This window comes from Chrysemys picta, chromosome 13, assembly GCF_011386835.1.
Source record: "Chrysemys picta bellii isolate R12L10 chromosome 13, ASM1138683v2, whole genome shotgun sequence".
Lineage (NCBI taxonomy): Eukaryota > Metazoa > Chordata > Testudines > Emydidae > Chrysemys > Chrysemys picta.
This window is the reverse complement of record NC_088803.1, coordinates 15,707,392-15,730,802: the sequence shown is the minus strand read 5'-3', so window position 1 is coordinate 15,730,802 and position 23,411 is coordinate 15,707,392. Positions and strand designations below refer to the sequence as shown.

Genomic DNA, 23,411 nt, shown 5'->3' with positions numbered 1-23,411 from the left:
GTGACTGGTGGTGCAGTGTATGTCTCAGAATTTAGCTTGATGTGCTAATCCCCCCCCAATTTTATCACATGACCACAGGTATTCAACACGCAGACTGTGCCCTTAAAAATCTGCTCTTGAATTCAAAATGTCCTTATCCTGATATTCATTAGTTCAACAGGCACACTAAGATAATTTAGGGCTACTCACATGAGTCAGACTTTGCAAGTTCATATCCCAGTGATTGTCCCATTACATATATGTCTGTTATCTTGAAATATCTGTATTCTTGTCAAAGACAAAAAATCTAAGGACAGCTTTCCTCAAGGCATCCTTTACCTCCTTGTTTCTCAGACTGTATATGAGGGGGTTGACCAGTGGGGTCAGGACACCATAGAAGACAGAGAACACTTTGTTTAGGTCCTTTAGTGCATCAGAGCCTGATAGCAAATACACAATGACTAGAGTCCCATAGAAAATTGTCACCACAATGAGGTGGGAGGAGCAAGTGGAAAAGGCTTTTTGCCTCCCGGTGGTGGAAGGGATTCTCAGGATGGTGGAGATGATACAAACATAGGATGCCAGCGTTAATAGAAATGGAGGCAATGTGAATATGGAGGAATGTATGAAAGCAGTAACTTCCAATGTGTGGGTATTGCTGCATGACAGGTTTATTATTGGGGTTAAATCACAAAAGAAATGGTCAACTTCATTGGGGCCACAGAATGTTAATTGGGACATCATAAATATTAAGATGGCAATAGATATAAATCCTCCTGTCCAAGACCCAACCACTAGCTTGATGCAGAATTTGCTGTTCATAAGGGCTGCATAATGCAGGGGTTTGCATATCGCTAAATATCGATCATAAGACATCATAGATAAGAGAGAACATTCAGTGGTTGCCAGAGAACCAAAGAAATAAAATTGTGTGATGCAGCCTCTAACAGAGACGGTTCTGTCCCCAGTCAGGAGACTTGCCAGCATCCTGGGAAGGATGGTGGAGGTGTAGCAGGTCTCCAAGCAGGCCAAGTTCCCCAGGAAAAAGTACATGGGGGTGTGAAGGTTCTGTTCAGCCACAACTAGCGCAATGATGAGGATGTTCCCAACCATGGTCACAATGTAGATCGCTAGAAACAGCAGGAAGAGAAGGATCTGTAGCTGAGTGAGTGTCCCGAATCCTAGGAGGATGAATTCTGTGATGAGCGTTCCATTTCCCTGTTGTTTGTTTACAGTAGTTTTCATCTGGGGGAAATAAAAACAAATACTGCAATTTATAGTCTAACATTCAAAGGAGTCAACATTTTAACTCCAATGTCCCCCTGTTGGTTGCCATCCCAATCACTAGGTCAAGGTGCCAGATGGTAGAGGCATTCTTGGTAGAGGCACTCTTCCCTCCACTGTGAAATAGTTGATGATATTACCATCTACCAGTCTCTTAATGTAAGTTGAGATTTATGAAATGAGCTCTCTACATAAGCTCAGCTGCTCTTGTGTAAAATGAAGATAAAGATACTTAGAACATTCTTTCATATCTATGATAATGATTGCTTTATCACTGCTAAGCATTATCATACTTCTATGAGACCACACATAACTTTGAATATACTCTAGGAAGAGATACTAAACATGCCTGACAGTCACATCAAACTTTTATATTTGCTCCTCAATTTCTGCAGATCTGGCATAAATTGTGTGTTTGATAACACACATTATTTTCAGAGATGTCCTAATTTTTCCAATGTGCATGGAAACTTTTTAAAGACACCATAATAGAGGCTTAAATTTAATGTGTACCTCAAATTTAAAAACATAGTAAGAGGACCAAAAAAGTGCCACCGTGGCTAAACAACAAAGTAAAAGAATCAGTCAGAGGCAAAAGGGACTCCTTGAAAAAGTAGAAGTTAAATCCTCTTGAGGAAAATATAAAGGAGCATCAACTCTGGCAAGTGAAGTGTAAAAATGTAATTAGGAAGGCCATAAAAGCATTTGAAGATCAGCTAGCCAAAGACTCAAAAAGTAACCTATTTTTTCAGTACATCAGAAGCAGGAAGCCTGCTAAACAACCAATAGGGCCACTGGACAATAGAGATGCTAAAGGAGCACTCAAGGGGGATAAGACCATTGTGGAAAAAAACTAAATGAATTCTTTACATCAGTCTTCATGGCTGAGGAGGTGAGGGAGATTCCCTAAACTGAGCCCTTCTTTTTAGGTGACAAATCTGAGGAACTTTCCCAGATTTAGATGTTATTAGAGGAGGTTTTGGAACAAATTGATAAACTAAACAGTAATAAATCACCAGGACCAGATGGTATTCACCCAAGAGTTCTGAAGGAACTCAGATCTGAAATTGCGGAACTACTAAATGTGGTATGTAACCTATCATTTAAATCAGGTTTTGTACCAAATGACTGGAGGATAGCTTAATGTGACACCAATTTTTTAAAAAGTCTCCAGAGGCAATCCTTAGATTTTCAGAAAGTCTTTGACAAGGTCCCTCACCAAAGGCTCTTAAGCAAAGTTAGCTTATCATGGGACAAGAGGTAAGGTCCTCTCATGGATCAGTAACTGGTTGAAAGAAAGGGTTGGAATAAATGGTTAGTTTTCAGAATGGAGAGAGGTAAATAGTAATGTCCCCCAGGGATCTGTACTGTGACCATTACAGTTCAACTTATTCATAAATTATCTTGAAAAAGGAGTAATAAGTGAGGTGGCAAAATTTGCAGATGATACAAAGCTACTCAAGATAGGTAAGTTCAAATCAGACTGAGAAGAGGTACAAAGGGACCTCACAAAACTGGGTGAGGGGGCAACAAAATGGCAGATGAAATTCAATATTGATAAATGTAAAGTAATTCACATTGGAAAACATAATCCCAATTATACAAATAAAATTATGAGGTCAAAATTAGCTATTGCCACTCAAGAAAGCAATCTTGGAGAAATTGTGGATAATTTCTGAAAACATCCACTTAATCTGTCATGAGTCAAAAAAAGCTAACAGAATGTTGGTAATAATTAGGAAAGGGATAGATAATAAGACAGAAACTATCATATTGCCTCTATATAAATACTTGATATAACTGTGACGTTGCACCCCATAAGGCTTTATGGAAATATGCTTATGAATGTATATATGACATAACTGGAATATGTTTTATGCTACGTATGCCATGTAACATATCGCTGTAAAGGTTATGATCTACTGAATCTATTCCACCTATTTCTATGCATGTATAATTTTTGTATTCGAAGTTATGAATATTGACTGTGTACTTCCCTGATCTTACGTTGCCTTAGTAAAGCATTTGGTCAGCTTCTTGAGAAAGGAATGTGCAAATTATGTGCCCAATCAAGAAACACTTAATGAACAATGGATCTTGGAAGACTCCAATCCACATAAGAATTCTACTTGAGGATGTTCAAAGTAGCATGTGAACCATGGCTGCTACCTGTAAGTTCTGAGTCATGCATGGACATGTGACTTGCCCATGTGATGCCAAAACTCCATCTTGTAGCTGGGATTCTACACAGGGGGAGGGAGGGGTGTCCACCCACAAAAGAAAGCCTATTTAAACCCCTGGGAGACCCTTCCATTTTGTGTTCAGCTGGCTCAAGAGATACCCTCTCCACCCCAAAGGATACCTGGAAGAAACTGGAACAAAGGTCAGTAACTACAGGGGGAGTGACTGATTGCTGGACCCAGACTAGCAGGAGACTCGTTTGTAAAAGGAAGCTTACTGGAACACCTCTGAGGGTGAGGTTTTATCTCTATTCAGTTCTCTTACTGTATTAGGCATAGACTTGTGTGTTCTATTTTATTTTGCTTGGTAATTCACTTTGTTCTGTCTGCTACTACTTGGAACTACTTAAATCCTATTTTTTTTATTTAATAAAATCAATTTTTACTTATTATTTAACCCTGAGTGTGTATTAATACCGGGGGTGGGGGCAAACAGCTGTGCATATTTCTCTATCAGTGTTATAGAGGGTGAACAATTGATGAGTTTACCCTGGATAAGCTTTATATGGGGTAAACAGATTTATTTGGGGTTTGGACTGCATTGGGAGTTGGGCATCTGAGCGTTAAAGACAGGAACACTTCTTAAGCTGCTTTCAGTTAAGCCTGCAGTTTGTTGGATGTTGTTCAGACCTAGATCAGACCTAGATCGGCAAGCATGTCTGGCATAGCCAGGCAGGACTCTGGACTCCCAAGCTGTCAGATAAAGAAGGGGCAGAAGTAGTTTTGGCACATCATTTGGCATCCCCAAGGGGCTTTCTGTGATACAACCTGTCACAATGACTTCACCTTGAGTACTGCATACAGATCTGGTTTCCTCATCTCAAAAAAAGATATACTGGAATTGGAAAAGATACAGAAAAGGGCAACAAAAATGATTAGGGGTTTGGAACAGCTTCCATATGAGGAGAGATTAATAAGATTAGAACTTTTCAGCTTGGAAAAGAGAGGACCAAAGGGAGGATATGAGCGAGGTCTATAAAATCATTACAGGTGTAGTGAAAGTGAATAGGGAATTGTTCTTTACATCTTCATATAACAAAAGTACTAGGGGGTACTTAATTAATAGGCAGCAGGTTTAAAACAAACAAAAGGAAGTATTTCTTCACACAACACACTGTCAACCTGTGGAATGCTTTTCCAGAGGATATTGTGAAGGCCAAGACTATAACAGGGTCCAAAATACTCATTCATTAGCCCGTTTGTTTATAGGACAACCCCCCAAGATGGTTAGGTAAAAATAGCAAAACCTGTATGACACTTTCATAAGCTGACCCTATATTTCAGGGGTTGGAAAACTTTGGCTTCTGGCCCATCAGGGTAAGCTGCTGGCGGGTCGGGACGTTTTGTTTACTTGGAGCGTCTGCAGGCATGGAGCCCCTCAGATCCCAGTGTTTGCGGTTTGCCGTTCCCAGCCAATGGGAACTGCGGGAACGGTGAACCACGGCTACAGGGAGCTGAGGGGTTCCAGGCCTGCAGACGCTCCAGGTAAACAAAATGACAATGTATTAGCTATTCAATTCAATGATTCCATAGAGTTTAAAATCATCAAATTTTGGTGTAGACCTGTTTATTAGCCGACCCCGCTCTTTGATGCGTCACTTTTTTATCAAAAATATTTGGCTTATGAACGAGTATATATGGTAGATAAATTCATGGAGGATAGGTCCATCAAGGTCTATTAGCCAGGTCGGGCAGGGATGGTGTCCCTAGCCCCAGTTTGCCCAGAAGCTGGGAATGGGTCACAAGGGATGGATCACTTGATCATTACTAGTTTTGTTCATTCCAGCTGAAGCACTTGGCATTGGCCACTTTCAGAAGACTAGTTACTGGGCTAGATGGACCTTTGATCTGACCTAGTATGGCCATTCTTATGTTCTTATATATAAAGATATATCTCTCAAATCTCTCCTAAAGCAAGTTCGCAGATGACCCTAAGCTGGGGAGAGAGGTAGATACACTGGAGGGTGGGGATATGGTCCACAGTGATGTACACAAATTGGAGTATTGGGCCAAAAGAAATCTGATGAGGTTCAACAAGGAAAAGTGCAGAGTCCTGCACTTAGGATGGAAGAATCCCATGCACTGCTAAAGGCTGGGGACCGACTGGCTAAGCAGCAGTTCTGCAGAAAAGGACCTGGGGATTACAGTGGATGAGAAACTGGATATGAGTCAGCGGTGTGCCCTTGTTGCCAAGAAGGCTAATGGCATATTGGGCACTGCCAGCAGATTGAGGAAAGCGATTATTCCCCTGTATTCGGCACTAGTGAGGCTACATCTGGAGTATTGTGTCCAGTTTTGCCCCTCCCCTATCCCCCAGAAAGGATGAGGATAAATTGGAGAGCGTCCAGCAGATGGCAACAAAAATGATCAAGGGGGAACATGACTTACGAGGAGAGGCTGAGGGAACTGGGCTTATTTAGTCTGAAGAAGAGAAGAATGAGTGGGGATTTGATAGCAGCCTTGAACTACTTGAAGAGGGTTCCAAAGAGGTTGGAGCTCGGCTGTTCTTAGTGGTGACAGATGACAGAACAAGGAGCAATGGTCTCAAGTTGCAGTCCCGGAGGTCTAGGTTGGATATTAGGAAACACTATTTCACTAGGAGGGTGGTGAAGCACTGGAATGGGTTACCTAGGGAAGTGGTGGAATCTCTATCCTTAGAGATTTTTAAGGCCCTGGCTGGGATGATTTAGTTGGTGTTGGTCCTTCTTTGAGCAGGGGGCTATATTAGGTGACCTCCTGAGGTCTCTTCGAACCGCAATCTTCTATGATTCTATGATTCTAAAGGGAATAACATAGCATGTTCATTTCTCTGCACCATTCTTTCTGACAGCCACAGTTGGAAGACAGGATACTCAGCTAGATGGACCTTTGGTCTGACCCAGTATGGCCATTCTTATGTTCTTATGACAATTAGAGATTTAAAGCACCATGTTCATGGTTTCAGTTATTTGAGCCTCAATTTTTGTTGTAACCCCATTGTTGCTGCCAAAAAGCACACAAATGTTGAAATTTGGTAATAGGATTTGGGACCTAACGTGTGGAAATATGGAAAGGTGTTGTTAATTTTTTTAACATAACTACAGAGACAATGTATCACATTATATTTGCCAGCCCTGTTCACGCCCCCATCTCCTACACTATTCATCACACAAGAATCCAACACTCCAGCGTGCAAATAAGCACTTTGGAATGGTTTGGTACTCAAACACACACACACACTTATTCCAGAGGGTATACACTAGTCAGCAAAACCCTGTAATTTCCCATTTAGTGCAGGAATGAGACTCAGTCACAGTGGGAACATGGCATGCAGGGTATGGAGCCACCCAGAAGGAAATCAATCCAACTTGGAATTTTGATTTAATCCAGAATGAAGGGGCTGAGATTTTTGCAATGGATATAGGTTTTTCAATGGGACCTGTTCACCTCATTGCCATAGAAGGAGATTTTAAATGGCAAGAATAGGTTAGGTTGAAAAAAAGTTATACTCTACCCAGAGAGAAGCAAACAAATACAATATGTGTGGACATTTATCAAATTCTAAACATTGACCATAACTGACTTGGTTGAAATTAAAATCTATATAATAAGATTTTAGCATTCACATCCTGCATGTCACTCTGAAGCATATTAAGCCTGAAAATCAAAAAGGAATCCTCCAAAAGGTGGAAACATGGACAAATTGTTAAGGAGGAGTGCAAAAGAATGCAGCATGCATGTAGGGACAAAACTGGAAAGGCTAAGACACAAAATGAGTTACACCTAGGAAGGGACATAATAGACAAAAAGAAAAGAAATTATAAATGCTTAGGAGCAAACAAAAGATGAAACAAAATGCAGGTCCTCTATTTATCAAGGAAGAGGAGTTAATAATCGATGACATGAAGATGGCTGAGATGTTTAATGCCTGTTTTGCTTCAGTCTTCACTAAAATTGTTCATTGTGACCAGATATTTAAGACAATTCATCTTAACAAGGGGAAGGAACACTAGCCAAAACAGAGGTTAAAATATTTACATACATTAAATACAATCCAGTCAGCAGAATCCAATGAAAGACATCCTAGGGTACTTACAGAACTAGCTGAAGCAACCAAGATCTCATATAGAATGGGTGAGTTTCTAGAGGAGTGGCAAATGGCAGAGATAGTATATATGTTTAAAAAGGGGAACAAAGAAGATCTGGAGAATTTTATACTAGTCAGCCTATCTTTGATGTCTCTATAAAGATATTAGGACAAATGTATAAACAATCAATTTGTAAGTGCCTTGCGGTAACAAGCTGAGAAGAAATAGACAACATGTATTTGTCAAGAACAGATCATACAAAATGAGCCTAATTTCCTTTTTTAACATGGGCCAGTGGATGGGGGAAACTGTAGATATGATAAATCTTGATTTTAGTAAGTCTTCTGACAAAGTCCCACATGACATTTTCTTTAATGACTTTGATAATGAAGTGGAGATTATACTTAAAAAAATCTGTGGATGACACCGAGGTGGGTGGGATTACATACACTCTGGAGGAGAGGATTAGAATGCAAAATGACCTTGACAAACTGGAGAATGGGTCTGAAATGAACAAGATTACATTCAACAAAGTCCAGTGCAAAGTACTTCACATAGGTAGGAAAAAATAAATGCACAACTACAAAATGGGGAATAACTGTTGAGGTGGGAGTACTGCTGAAAGGAATCTGGGGGTTATACTGGATCACAAATTGAATGAGTCAACAATGGGATGCACTTGTATAAAAGAATAATTTCATTCTGGGCTGTATTAACAGGAGTGTCATATGTAAGATGTGAGGCAGTTGTCCCGCTCTATTTGGCACTGGTGAGGCCTCAGTATTGTGTCCAGTTTGGGGCCACCACATTTTAAAAAAGATGTGGACAAATTGCAAAGAGTTCAGAGGAGAGCAGCAAACATGATAAAAGGTTTAGAAAACCTGATCTATGAGGAAAGGTTTAAAAAAGAAAATAAAAACTGGGCATGTTTAGACTTGAGATAAAATAAATGAAGGGGTACCTCATAACAGACTTCACTTATATTAAGGGTTGTTATGAAGAGGACAGTGACAAATTGTTCCCCATGTCCACTGGAGAGAGGACAAGAAGTAATCAACTTAATTTGCAGCAAAGCTAGATTTAGGCTATATTTTACAAAAAAGCCTTTTTTACTATAAGAAAAGTTTGGCACTGGAACAGAATACCAAGAGAGATCATGGAATCCCCATCATAGGAGGTTTTCAGACACGGTTAGACAAGCACCTATCATGGAAGGTCCTGGTTTACTTGGCCCTGTCTCAGTGCAGGGGGCTGGACTAGCTAACCTGTTGAGGTCCCTTCCAGCCCTACATTTCTATGATTCTATGTATATTGAGTCTGTGTGAAGCTATATAAACAACTACAGGTATGGCAGACATCTCTTTCTGTTCAGAACATTACCATGTTCAGTCATTGCTTGGATTCACGATCTCCTATTGTCCAATTCTTATGTTCTCAACCATTTAGCTTTATAAATTACATCTGTGCAATGTACATGGACACTAAGCCATGCTAAGAGTCCTAAACCTTTGTGAATTGTGAATCACCACCTTTACTCTCCAGCTTTCCATGCAACAATGTCATTAGCTGTAGGAGGGAGGCTGAACCTATGGTGGGTTACTTGACCCAGCTGCCACCTGCACAAATGGACACAAATTTCCTAGCTCAACCCCCCTTAGACACAAATCAACAAAATCATCCCCACAGCACAACCAACAAAACCAGTAGCCCCAAACAGACATAGCTCCTCACAGTGGCACACACTCACACAAATCAACCCACACACAACACAACCTGCACAAACACACAAATCAGCACAACTACCCACACAACAACACAACCTCCACACAAATAACCCCAAACAACTCTCTGCAGCCTTGAATGTTGACTCAATGTGAAGTGATGCAGAATGGTTGATTTTAATTTAGAATAACACCAGGTTCATATATCGCTGAGATTCACAGTCTGTTACTGTCTAATTTTTAATTTATCAACCATTTTCAGGCTTTTTTCACACACATGACATTATGAATTACATCTGTGCAATAACTACTAGTGAAGAAGCAAGCAGAATGTTTCCAGGAATAGAAGCTTGACACAGGGAGTTGGCTGAAAGAGTAGATAATGTTTCATCATAGAGGGACCTCAGACAAATCTGAAAATATTAGCATTATTTTTAAAAAAAAACTTTGATTAATCCTTAGTGGATGGAAACTGAATTTTTGCTCTCCTTTGCACTCCCTTCCCCACTTCATCACTTCTTTTTCCTCCCCTCCCCTCTCACTCCTTTACCTTTATGTTCTTCTGCTTTTTCTTGTTCTCCCCTTAGGGTATTTTGGGGGTAAAATCAATAAATTACAAGTAAATAAATAAGAAATGTATACACTTAAATTCACATTACAGTAACAATTCTCCTGTCACTTACCCCAGTATAAATCAGGAATAACTGCACTGAAGTCAACAGAGATGCACTGCGATAAAACTGGGGTGAGAGGAGAATGACACCAAAAGAGAGGTGTCTTCTTCTTCCTCTTCTATTTTGTAATGTCCCTATATAAATTCCTGCCTTATGCACTTGCACAGATACAAATAGTCACCTATGCAGCATGATTCCCCACGTGCTGCGTTGCAATCACCTATATCTGCTTTGGTGACCACATGGGAATTCTCCCCACAGAGACTTTGCTGTGATGTTGCCAGGAAATCTGAGCCACCTTTAGTAACAAATGACGACAGAGGTCAGCCTTCCATAATGATGCAAGGTTTTTTGCTACGTGTGATACAAGGGTGGGTTTTAGAATGGACAGGAGGCTGGAATTGCTGAGGAGGGGTCGCTTGGTCGTCAGACAAAATGGCGGAGAGGCACCATATGCTCATGGTTCCCTAGCCATGGCTTTGTAGTGGTTGTGCTGTAGAAAGTTGCTATGTTGCAGGAACTTTGGAAAGAGGCACCATGAAGACACAGACATTGATAAAAACAGTAACCAGTATATTGTACCATGGCTATAGGTCAAACTTTATTACCTTCATTTCACTTTAGGAAGCAGATTCATTCCTACTGGGTCTCGAGTAGGAGTTAGATCTTCATTACTTATCACTTGTTATTCTTCAACATTTCAGGATCTCCCACAGTCTTCCTGCATGCTGGAGAGAAGGGAGATGTTTCCTCTCTCTCTTCCTCCTCGTGAATGCTGAGCATTTTCTCCCCACACCCATTCTGTGAGCCCTTCTTTGGGTGTGATCCTTCCCCCACAATGCATGAATAGTTCAAACCACCTTGTAGTCTGTGGCAGGCATGAAGAACTGGGCCCCTGGGCAGGATCTGGGTGGAGTTATTCTGTGCTTTCTCATGTATCACCCTCAATAACAGGGGTTGCTTCTCTTGCCTGATGGCTGTTAGTCTCCCTGAATTCTGCCATAGCCTGGAAAGAGCCGCTCCAATATGTGGTCTCCACAACAGGCACGTATGGCCACCCCAAATCCTAGCTTATATCAATACAAAATACTGAGGGACTCATGGAATTTTGACTCAGGCAAACTTCCATCAAAGTTTATGAGGCTACTCATACAAGGCAGGATGCAGCCCAAGGAATCACAGACAATTGAATGTTGACCTTATGTCCCAACTCATCCACCCCCATCACCTAGTAGATTTACATCAGAGGTCTGACTTTGTTTAGCTCTAGAAACATGTCCCATACCTGAATGTAGGTGGAAATGTCATACATGCTGCAACCATGGTGGCTTCTATTTCTCTGCTATGGTAGATCGGTAAGACCTCCGACTGTTTCATGAATGTGGTACCATAGTATAAATAACCACCATGTATTTGCCTAAGATCCTATCTCCTGGTATCTGGACACAGCAACTACAGCAATCCAGTCCTTCAAATAGTATAGCAATTCGCCACTGACTCCCATGCAAAGATGTTATTCCTTTAGATCAAGTGGTAGAGGCCTGGGTTGTATTGCAGGTGATTTTTGATTCAGTCCCCTTTGTTGATTAGAGAGAAAGCGATGTTCATATCCACACGCAACCATGTTCCATTACAAAATGTGAGACTTGTACTCCAGAAGACGTTATCTAGTCAACTAAATTAATTGCTTACGGCCCTCCATGTCTGAGTGGGTGACAAGTGGATATTGTGGCCTTCTTCACTCACAGGAATGGAAAAAGTCTTGCATATTGTCAATTCCCAGTAGTTTTCTACTTTGTACTCACATACTCTGCCTTCCCGCAGTTATACATTTGCATTCTCCAGACAATGAGCCCTGGCACATGTACAGCCCCTGTTAAATCCTATCCTGAATAAGTGGAGATGGCCCTCGCCATTTTTCATGATTCATGTCCATTTACTCCAAGGCTGAGTGTACCATTTTGAACACCTGGGCTGGACCATGCCCTGCTCAAAATGCATTGTCAGCCAGTGAGTTATTGCTTCCTCACTGTGATGCCTCCTTCCACTCTGAGCTCCTTTCTGGACTCCTGGAGGTTGACCCCTGTGAGTGCAGCATGGGGTGCTGTGACTGGTGGGACATGGAACAACATTGTGCTGCACAGCTGTGATGGGGGTAGAAAGAACCCTTCTTTGACCTCCTATGGAATCAACTATGTTGCATAAGATGCTCATCACAGACAATCAGGGAGGAAGAATGTTAATTTGGATTAGGACAAGCACATGGGTATCTGAAGACATGGATTCCACTCATTCTTCTGCCACAGACTGTCTTGTGTGGCCTTCACCTCACTTCCAAGTGACTCTGTTTCCCTATCTGTCATAAAAGGGTAATATATGCAGTATTGTTGTGGCCATGTCAGTCTCAGGATATTAGAGAGACAAGGTGGGTGAGATAATATCTTTTATTAGACCAACTTCTATTGGTGAGAAAGACACCGAGCTCTTTTAAGCTACACCGAGCTCTTCTTCATGTCTGGGAAACTTACTCAGACTTCACTGGGGTGGGGGGGGGACACAGCATTTCCTCCTATCCATGGAAGGAATATAACTATCTATCCATCAATCCCATGCATATCTATCTATCTATCTATCTATCTATCTATCTATCTATCTATCTATCTATCTAAACATGTGGCAGATACACAGCCTCGTAATTTTAAAGGACCCTGATCCCAGGCAGAACACACAGTAGTGTAAGATGACTAATTTCACTAAAGGATGCACTACTGAACTGGTGTCTCAGTGAGCCATATCCTTTTTCATGCTCTTATTAATTAGCTCTTTCTGTTGATTACTTTGTTTACCTCAGATACAAATGTACTTTCATTGTTTCTGGCTTGAAAAGCCTGATCCAGACAGGCAAACTCACATTTCATTGTCTAGGACAAACCCATTTATCTGCTCTACTCAGATCGCTTGGTCTGAACATATTTTACAAACCTTTTCCCACCATACATGCAGAACTCTTTACACATAAACCATACCAGGGCCGCCCAGAGGATTCAGGGGGCTTGGGAGAAAGCAATTTTGGGGGCCCCTTCCATAAAAAAAAGTTGCAATACTATAGTAACATGTATTTGGAAATGTAAAAAATTCCCAGTGAAATACATTCAAAATTTAATTTTTAATAATTTGAAAATACACAAAATACATTATTTAAAAACATTAAATGTTCTAATGGTATGTATACATTTGCAATTAAATAATGCTTCTTATGAAATCATTTTTTTACAAATTGTTCTGAACATTAATTTTAAAGCTGCAATTTTTTTCCTTGCTTTCATTTTGGCAAACTCATTAATAACGTCATCAAAACTTATGTCTTTGGCCATTTCATATTCTATGCTCAAAGTGAACAAATGGTTCAGCCTTTCTTCCCCGGTGGCTGAACGCAAACGATTTTTAATCAGTGTTAGCTTACTAAATGCACGCTCTCCCAATGCTACCGACACTGGCAACACTGTTAATAGGCATAAAGAAATAAAAATCTGTGGAAACACATTTTCCAATCCTTTTTTGAAGAGAGCATTAAGAAGTGTAAGTGCAGAGGTTATATGTCCATCAACTCTTAAGTTGGAATCTTCTTTTATTTTGTAAAATATTCTAAGTTCCTCTTTAAGATCTTCTCTTTGGAGGTCTTTTGGATATGCTGTGGCCAAAGTGTCAGCAAAATTTTCTATACAAGATTCATCCACTTTATCTGGTGGACACAAAATGGGTGAAAATAAATTTGAGACTTCAGCCATTCTTTCACCAAGACCTCCTAGCTCTGATAGAAGGAAGTCCATTGTTGGGAAGAACATCTGTACTTTGAACTGAATATGGGGAGAGTCAAACATATAGTCTGCATCCCCCGTGTTGTCAAAGAATCGCTTGTTCTTCCCGATCTTTGAGTCACTTTTCATTTTTGGGTCAATGCCGAGGCTTGAAGCGACTTGTTTGGCTTCTTCAAAAAAAATTGGCCAAAAATCTTCCAATGTTTGAATTTCCTTGACTAAGTTGTTCATGTGTTTAGCCCCCTCTTCCATTGTTAATTTGGAGCTTTGTAGGACCTTGTTCTTATCATCAATACACTGAAGCACTTTAAACCATATTGTAGTAAGAAGTACAAATTCAAATGACTTAAGCCACTTAATCAAACAGTCACCATCTGCCTGGATTTCAGGAGGTAAATGAAGCTCCTCTTCAATTTTAATTAAACTTTCCAGCATGCCTGTGTGATTTTTGATTAGGGGCAAACAGCATCAACTCTTGTCCTCCACCTAGTTTTAGATACAGAGTGAAGAGATATATTCACAGTGGTCTGCAAAATTTTCCATCTCGCAGGGCTAAGAGTAAATACTTTATAGAGTTTCTGAACATTTCCAAAACATGTTTTTACCTCTACACTGCTTTCCATTGCGTGGGTGCCACAGAGGTTCAGTGTGTGAGTGCTGCATGGAGAAAAAATAGGCTTGGGCATTTTCTTCCAAAATTCTTGTCTTTACTTCCTGAAATGTTCCTGACATGTAAACCTGCAGCTTTGGGGCAAGTAATTCAGACCCTGGGTCTTTGTTGGAGCAGGAGTGTCTGGCTCAGCAAGACAGGGTGCTGGAGTTCTGAGCTAGCAGGGAAAGCAGGGCTAGAAGCAGGGCCAGCTTTACTGTTTTTGCCGCCCCAAGCAGCGCACCGAATTGCCGCCGTGGATGGCAGGGGCAGTCTGTGTGCCAAGGGCCAGCTCTAACTTTTTTGCCACCCAAGGAAAAAAAAAAAAAGCACCGCTCCGTCCTAACAACCCCCCCCAGTGCTGCCCTGCCGAACCAAGCGCTGCCCCGCCAAACCAAAAATGAAAACAACCTCCCCCCAGTGCCGCCCCACCAAACCAAAAAAACCCACCAAAATCCGAGTTCCGCCCCACCGAAACAAACCAACCAAACAAAACCCGAGCGCTGCTCCACCACCCCAAGATGGGCCGCCCCTTACAAGGTACCACCCCAAGCACGTGCTTGGTCAGCTGGTGCCTGAGCTGGCCCTGGCTAGAAGTAGTCTCTCTGGGCACATCAGGTGGGGTGGTGGCAGCTCCCTCCCCCGTGTTGCCCCCATGGCCCCGGCCCCCCATGCTGCTTACCCCCGCCTCTCCCTTCTCTCAGAGCCTCAGTGCGCGCCGCTGTCCAGGAGCTGCCCTCGAAAGCACTACAGCAGCGTGACTTCAGCAGGACCGGAGCTCGTGTCACAGCCCCGCCCCTTTACCATGCGGCTGAGCGCTCTGACTCAGCGGGAGGAGGCGGAGCTCAGGTCCCGCTGGAGTCACGCTGTGCTGCAGCTCTTCCAGGACCACTCCTGCGCAGTGGTGCACTGAGATGGCGGGGGATGGGGGAAGGCGGGGCAGGGCCCGGGGGCCCCGGGGTGAGGGAGCATCAGACATGGGGCCGGGGGCCCCTGTGGGGCCCAGGGGCTGGGGCAAATTGCCCCCCCACTGGGCAGCCCTGAATCATACATACTAATCATCCATCCATCATGCAATACTATTAATGACCAGAAGGTCAGCAGTTTTCATTTGATACGCTACAAGATACTTTTTGGATAAATGTTATAACAACAGTTTGTTGGGTGTTCATCAGGCCTGGAAACAGTGAGCCCTTTGCCATTTGACACTGAAAGGCCCTTAGGTTCACAAAGTCCCTTTGTGGATCTGGGCCTGAGGGATTCAGAGATCCAGAGGCAGGGAGCCAAGAAGGATGGGGCATGTGCTGGGCTTTCCTATGATGGATTGCTGTGTTCCAGGTAACTAATAAATGCTACCTTTTTTTTTGCAAATTCTGCCCTGCTTCATGGCAGATACTCACTGCACTAAGGGAGAGGAGTTTGTACAGGCATTTGTACTAAGGTGGACTCACTGTAGGAGTTCATGGAGCCCCAAGGCCCAGTCTGGAGTGGGAGAGCTGTGGAGTTTTCCATTGTAGAAAGTGTGCCTGGATCCCTAAAGGGGTTACTCCCCGGAGAGTATAAAGGCTGGGGCACGGCACAGACTGTGTAAATCCATGACACATATGCATAAACAGGCATTGAAATTTTGCAGCCATGCTCATGTGTCCATACGGCACTACCTTCTGACTCGGGTCTGGCTTGAGCTGCATCCAGACTGCAAAATGATGGGGCTTGGACCTGATTGACAACAAGATTCAGGTTCTGACACACCCTGCAGCAGAGTCTTAGGTCCTGAGTTCTGTACTTGCTGACCTGAGTCAGAAAGATTTGTTGGTGGATGGAAAAGAGGCTTGGGCTCAAACCTGAGTCAAAGCATGGGCTTAGTGTGCAGTGTAGCTATACCCTATGGATTGCTTGGTGGACCCAGTAGCAGCAACATGACTGAGTGAAGCTTCTTGGACTTGCAGATCTAAGACACAAATCCTTTGATCAGCACAATGCCAATAAACCTGGTTTGTTCTGGGAGCCAGAACTGAATTTCACAGCCCATGTCAATCACTAGTTATTTGTTTGACAAGTAGCCAAAGGAAAACCACAACACTGTGTATGGCACCAATTGGCATCCTTACTGAAAGGCTCAGAAGGCAGGCTAAGGGAAGATAGACATGGAGTGTGAACTCACTTAGGGGTTCTGACCCATAGAAATTATATCCTTGGTGAAGCACATTGCCTGATGGGAAGGTGGTCTGTGTGTGTGTCGGTGTGTCTGTGTCTAACCATCCATCCATCTAACTGTCCATCTCTACAGTCATCCACCTATTTATCTATTTGTCCATCAAGATGCCTGTTCATTTTTTCCTACCCTCTTCTATTTGTCCATCCAATTATCTATCCATCTGGCTATCTTAATGGCTCGTCTAAACACCTGTCAAGCTGCCTTGTCATCTGTCTAATTATCTCTCTTCCCACTAACCTAATTATCTTTACTTCTCCTGCCCACTCCTGTTATCTATCTATCTACATACTCATCTTATGTATCTCTCTCTGTCTGACATACCTGCCTATACCTCTTTCTTTCAATCTATCTATCCATCCAACATCTTGCACTCCATTGCTCTGTTTATAAACACACTAAGCAATTAAATGGCTGAGGTCCCAATGCAATGCAAAATTACTTTTCAGTGCAAAGTTATCCTGAGTTGGTTACTGTGACAGGTCTGCCCCGGAGTTCCACCTGGAACTGAGGTACAGCTCAGCTGTCTGTATCACCAATCTAGGTTCCCTCTTACACTGTGACATTGTGAAAAGCTGCACAGCCCTCCAAGCTTGCACTCACACCAACATCCAGAGTCAGGGGCCACATCCAGCTGTGTTCATGAATGATCAGGCCCACAATAGAGAGGCTACAGCCAAAATACTCCCAACTTCCTAGACTGGGGCCCCGGGGCTGTACCGTCCTCCCCTAGTCAAAACCCAACCAGTATGAATTTATTACCCAGTCTGCCACTTCTACAAAGGAAAGTGGACATACTCTAACTCTTGTTCCTGATCTGAGATTTATCCCCTTTGCATTTCAAACAACACACAGTGTTTTAAGTAAGATATAAAACAGATATATTAACTATGGAAAGATAGCTTTTAAGAGATTATAAGTGATGGCAAAGAGATCAAAGTAGATTATCATAAGAAATAAAACAAAAACACAAACTGAGTCTACAATACTAGATAATAATCTCTCACCCTGACTGATGATACAAGCAGTCCACCAAGTTTCCATACACAGGATAGAAACCCCTTTAGCCTGGGATCAGCACTTCCCCATTTCTGTCTTTGTTCCGCCAGTACTTTCAGGTGTGTTGTAGGCAGAGTGAGATTCAGTTATGATGCCATTCCCCCCTTTTATATCTTCTTCCAACTTGATGGAAAGCTCTTTTGCTGTGAGCTTGGTCAAACTGTTCCCATTGTGTAGTACTATCTCTGAGAGGTTTCTATTGTACCCAGTTCCTGGGGTAATCCTTGTGCTTGTGTGCATTTCCTCAATAAGCCATTAACATTGTTCGGCCTTGTTATTGTACCAGAGAGGCTGCTCGTGGGTGTTCTCAACCTCACAACATGTTTCAGTAGCACATACATAGCCAAACTTCATAACGTCACATATGACGATAGCACATACAATCCAATGAGATACTAATGTCTATCAGATCCAGACTTTTAGAATGATACCTCAGAAGGCATACCTTGTCTAAAACATATCATAATTATATGACAGTGGTGAAAATGGGGGTGCCACGGTGTCACAGTTACTTCCTCACAAACATGACCATCTACCATGAGCTAGCTTACATGACAGCAACCAACCATGTACCAGATATGTGTCCCTCTAATCAATGGAGATACTCTAGCATAGAACAGCAGTAATGCCCTTCTGAATGAAAAACACAGGTGGGATTTTTCTAAAGGGACTAAGGGAGTTCAGCATCAAAATCTCAATAAAAATCAGTCTTCTTTAAAATGCCTAGTTATCCTTCTTAGCGAGAACAGCTGTCTCTACTCCATTGTCCCTAAGGATTTGTGGGGGGCATCTGTGGACATATCAGATGCATGTTAGAACCACTTTTACAGCACACATGCATGGAAGATAACACTGGTCTACAATTTTTGAGAAGTCGTCTGTTTCAGAGATAAAATGTGCTATTTATTATGTATTTTGATGTGCTGAATTCAAATATGACAATTAAAACAACTGATTGGCTACTGTTTCTAAGATATTTAAGTTTTTATATTTTATGTCTATGTAATTTGTGTAGATAGTAGAGTTTTAATCATAAATTGTAAACCTAGGTCTTTTCACGCGTTTATGGTTGCTTTACATGATAATATTTCACCTGTCCTGTTATTTAACACTTTAAAAATCAGCAAAAGTGTTATATAAATAAAATTTATTATGAAACAAAAGGCAAAAAACTATTATGTACATAGTTTAGTCCTATTCAGTGTCTACTCGGTGTTTCTTGGCTTGTCTCTTGTATTCATTAAATGGAGCATCTCTTGTCACTGTCCAGCAATAGTCTGCAAGCATTGATGGGCTCCATTTGCCCTGATAGCGTTTCTCCATTGTTGCAATGTCCTGGTGAAATCACTCGCCGTGCTTGTCCCTCACTGCTCCGCAGTTCGGAGGAAACAAATCTAGATGAGAGTGCAAAAAATGTATCTTTAGTGACATGTTGCAACCAAGGCTTTTGTATGCCTTGAGGAGGTTTTCCACCAACAACCTATAGTTGTCTGCCTTGTTGTTTCCGAGAAAATTTATTGCCACTAACTGGAAGGCTTTCCATGCCATCTTTTCCTTGCCACGCAAAGCATTGTCAGATGCATCATCTCGAAGAAGTTCATGAATCTAAGGACCTACAAAGACACCTTCCTTTATCTTAGCTTCACTTAAGCTTGGAAATTTTCCACGGAGGTACTTGAAAGCTGCTTGTGTTTTGTCAATGGCCTTGACAAAGTTCTTCATCAGTCCCAGCTTGATGTGTAAGGGTGGTAACAAAATCTTCCTTAATTCAACAAGTGGTGGATGCTGAACACTTTTCCTCCCAGGCTCCAATGACTGTCGGAGTGGCCAATCTTTCTTGATGTAGTGGGAATCTCTTGCACGACTATCCCATTCGCAGAGAAAACAGCAGTACTTTGTGTATCCAGTCTGCAGACCAAGCAAGAGAGCAACAACCTTCAAATCACCACAAAGCTGCCACTGATGTTGGTCATAGTTTATGCACCTCAAAAGATGTTTCATGTTGTCATAGGTTTCCTTCATATGGACTGCATGACCAAGTGGAATTGATTGCAAAACATTGCCATTATGCAGTAAAACAGCTTTAAGACTCGTCTTTGATGAATCAATGAACAGTCTCCACTCATCTGGATCGTGAATGATGTTGAGGGCTGCCATCACACCATCGATGTTGTTACAGGCTACAAGATCACCTTCCATGAAGAAGAATGGGACAAGATCCTTTTGACGGTCACGGAACATGGAAACCCTAACATCACCTGCCAGGAGATTCCACTGCTGTAGTCTGGAGCCCAACAGCTCTGCCTTACTCTTGGATAGTTCCAAGTCCCTGACAAGGTCATTCAGTTCACCTTGTGTTATGAGGTGTGGTTCAGAGGAGGAGGATGGGAGAAAATGTGGGTCCTGTAACATTGATGGATCAGGACCAGAAGTTTCATCCTCTTCCTCTTCCTCGTCTGACTCAAGTGAGAATGATTCTGGTGCATCAGGAACCGGCAGTCCTTCTCCATGGGGTACTGGGTGTATAGCTGATGGAATGTTTGGATAATGCACAGTCCACTTTTTCTTCTTTGACACACCTTTCCTAACTGGAGGCACCATGCAGAATAAACAATTGCTGGTATGATCTGTTGGCTCTCTCTAAATCATTGGCACTGCAAAAGGCATAGATTTCCTTTTCCTGTTCAACCACTGGTGAAGATTTGTTGCACAAATGTTGCAGCATATGTGTGGGGCCCACTTCTTGTCCTGATCTCCAATTTTGCAGCCAAAATAAAGGTGATAGGCTTTCTTAACCAGAGTGGTTATACTGCGCTTTTGTGATGCAAAAGTCACTTCACCACAAACATAGCAGAAGTTATCTGCACTGTTCACACAAGTATGAGGCATCTCTGCTCACTTTGGCTAAACAGAAATGTGTCCCTTTGCAAAATCAAACACTGACAAACAAGAGAGCACGACACTGTATGATTTCTAGAGCCGATATAGGGCAATTTGTTCAGCAGAGTGATGTAAGCTTCGTTATGATTGCATCATCCATGACTTCTAGGAATAACATGATGCAATTCATATCATGTATGATGCAATACCAGCTTCAGATTACATCATTCATTGTTTTGCCTAAAAAGCAAGTACTGTCCAAACCCAGTCATAGATTTATTCATAGATCCAGTCAAAGATGTATTTTAGTCATTTTCTGGTTTAAACTGAGATCCCTTCCCTTTATAACTCACTTATCCTCCGCCATTCCCAAGTCAAGGGTCGTATATACTGACCCAATAGCATATCTTGAAAATTAGAGCCAATCAACAATTTTAAGCATCATTTTCATTCTCAGTGACCCAGAATTAGTAAAGTTTGACTACATTTATTGCAGAAGCATTTTGGCTGTAGAGCAGTGTAATCTGGAGCAGTGTCTTTCCTTCTTTCTGTACTACAATTCCTAGAAGGCCTTTCAATTGCCTACTGGGGTAGGCCCAACCACTGAAGAAGGGGAAAAATGTGACTTCTGGCTGTTTGTCATCATACACTCTCCCCACCCCCATCTATCTGTCCCCAAACCCACCCACCTACTCACTAATATATCTATCCATTCCCTTCCACACCCATCTACTTACTCCTACATCTACCTATCCTCAGCCACATCTATCTATCTATCTATCTATCTATCTATCTATCTATCTATCTATCTATCTATGTCCCACAACACTTATAAAACATGAGGGCCAGATGCTAAGAGTAGTGCCTAACTACACTCATGCTTCCATTGATTAAAGAGGGCTAACTCTAGGAGTCAGATCCGACACATTGTGAATAGTGTACAGAGTATCCTGTGCATCTGTCTACAGGAGATTATTACTTTGGGGGCAGATATCTGTTGCTGTAGGGGTACAGCTAGCAACGTTTTCGGGGAGAGGGACTGTGTTGAGGTGTTTTGTTGGCTGTCTAAAATACAGCATGCTCCCTAGGTAGAGAATTGGTGATGACATCTGAGGCTGGGGAAGGAAAACCAGATATCAAGTGTGCTAGGCAAAATAAATGTAAATATATTACTTGGCTCCAATGGAGTTGGCATATTGAATTACTCCAGTTGTCATCGTTCCTCAGTTTCCCCTCACTGATAGATGCTTAGAGGGCTTGGTAGCTTTCTGAAGCACTGGTGCTCTGGTGTAGAATCTCAAAAAGGGATGCAGAGCTGCCTCAGTGATAGCGAATGAGTAGAGCTGGTCAAAAATTTCCGTCAAAACAATTTTTTGATAGACATTTGGGGTTTTGATTAACTGAAAGTGTTCATGGAAAGTATCCGATGTCCTATAATTGTTTTTGACTTTTTATCAGGAAATTTGAAAACTGAAACATTTTCCATTTTCCATAGTGAAAAACTTTGTGTTCCAAACAATTCAGGTATTAGCTCACTAAACACTTATAAGATATTTAAGGATTATTTAAGGATTATGTATTTTTTAGTCCACGACTCATTCATTATTTAAACATAGCTAGAACAAACAATTGAATGGAATTTAATGGAATGGAAAAGTCATTATAGAGGGGCCTGCCTATACATCTCTCTTCTAACGTATATTAAAGGTGTGGTTTGAGGATCACTCTGAGGCTTATGTGTGATGGTCAAACAAAGTACTTCTTCACACACTGCACAGTCCACCTGTGGAACTCATTGTCAGGGGATGTTGTGAAGGCCAAAAGTATAACTGGGTTCAAAATAGAATTAGATAAGTTCATGGAGGATAGGTCCACTGATGGCTGTTAGCCACGATAGTCATGCTCTGGGAGTCCCTAAATGTCTGACTGCCAGAAGGTGGGACTGGATGACAGGGGATGGTTCACTCAGTAATTGCCCTATTCTGTTCATTCCTTCTGAAGCATCTGGCACTGGCCACTCTCAGAAAACAGGATACTGGGCTAGATGCACCATTGGTCTGAGTTAGTTTAGCCATTTTTATTTTCTTATGTTAGAGCACTCACCTTAGTGGTGGCAATCCTTGTTCAAATCTTTTCTCCCCCTTATGTGGAAAACTTTAAAATTCTTCCTCTCCTGCAAGTTGAATTGTATTAAATAATTTTGAGATCCTATACAAATGACAGATTCTTTCACACTGAAAGTTGTGGTGCAAGTGACTTGCTCCAGGTCACACAGGAAAGCTGTGGCGGAGCCACAAACAGAACCCACAGCACCACTATGGCGTCATAACCATAAGACCATTCTGCCTCACCATGTGCACCTTCCATTTGAAGATATGGACAATGCAATTACCTAAACTCAGTTCTGTCCTCAGTGTAGTCGAATTGGCACTACTCTGTAATAACTCAGTCCATTGACCTGCTTACTGGGGTATTTACTGTATAGATATGTTGTAACAGGGGAAAGTAAGGAACACAGTCAGGAAAGGAAGAAGAATAACTCAAGATTAGCCACTTCTAAACAACCTTTGAGAGAGACAATACCAGGACTGGGAAAGCCATGGGAACCAGCAGTTTAAAAAGGGAGTCTCTCTCTCAAGATGAGGCAGTTGTTCATGGGAACCAGACTGACACCCACTGGTAGTATCTGAAGAAGCTATGTATTAGGGGACAGTAAGATAGATATGAATATAGACCATTGTTTTAAAATGTCTTTCCTATTATCTCTTGATCCTATTGCAAAAATAAACAATACTTTGGTTTAAGAAGGGTGTTTTTTTTTTCAC

The 23,411-nt window shown here is 41.9% G+C and overlaps 1 protein-coding gene across 1 annotated transcript; it reads right to left on the bottom strand.

Moving 5' to 3' along the window:
• Positions 1 to 246: 246 nt before the first annotated feature.
• LOC103306594 (olfactory receptor 11A1-like) lies at positions 247 to 1,224 on the bottom strand. Its single transcript, XM_008174402.2, has one exon. It carries the CDS (start codon positions 1,222 to 1,224, stop codon positions 247 to 249), a length of 978 nt encoding a protein of 325 aa, XP_008172624.2.
• Positions 1,225 to 23,411: the final 22,187 nt, after the last annotated feature.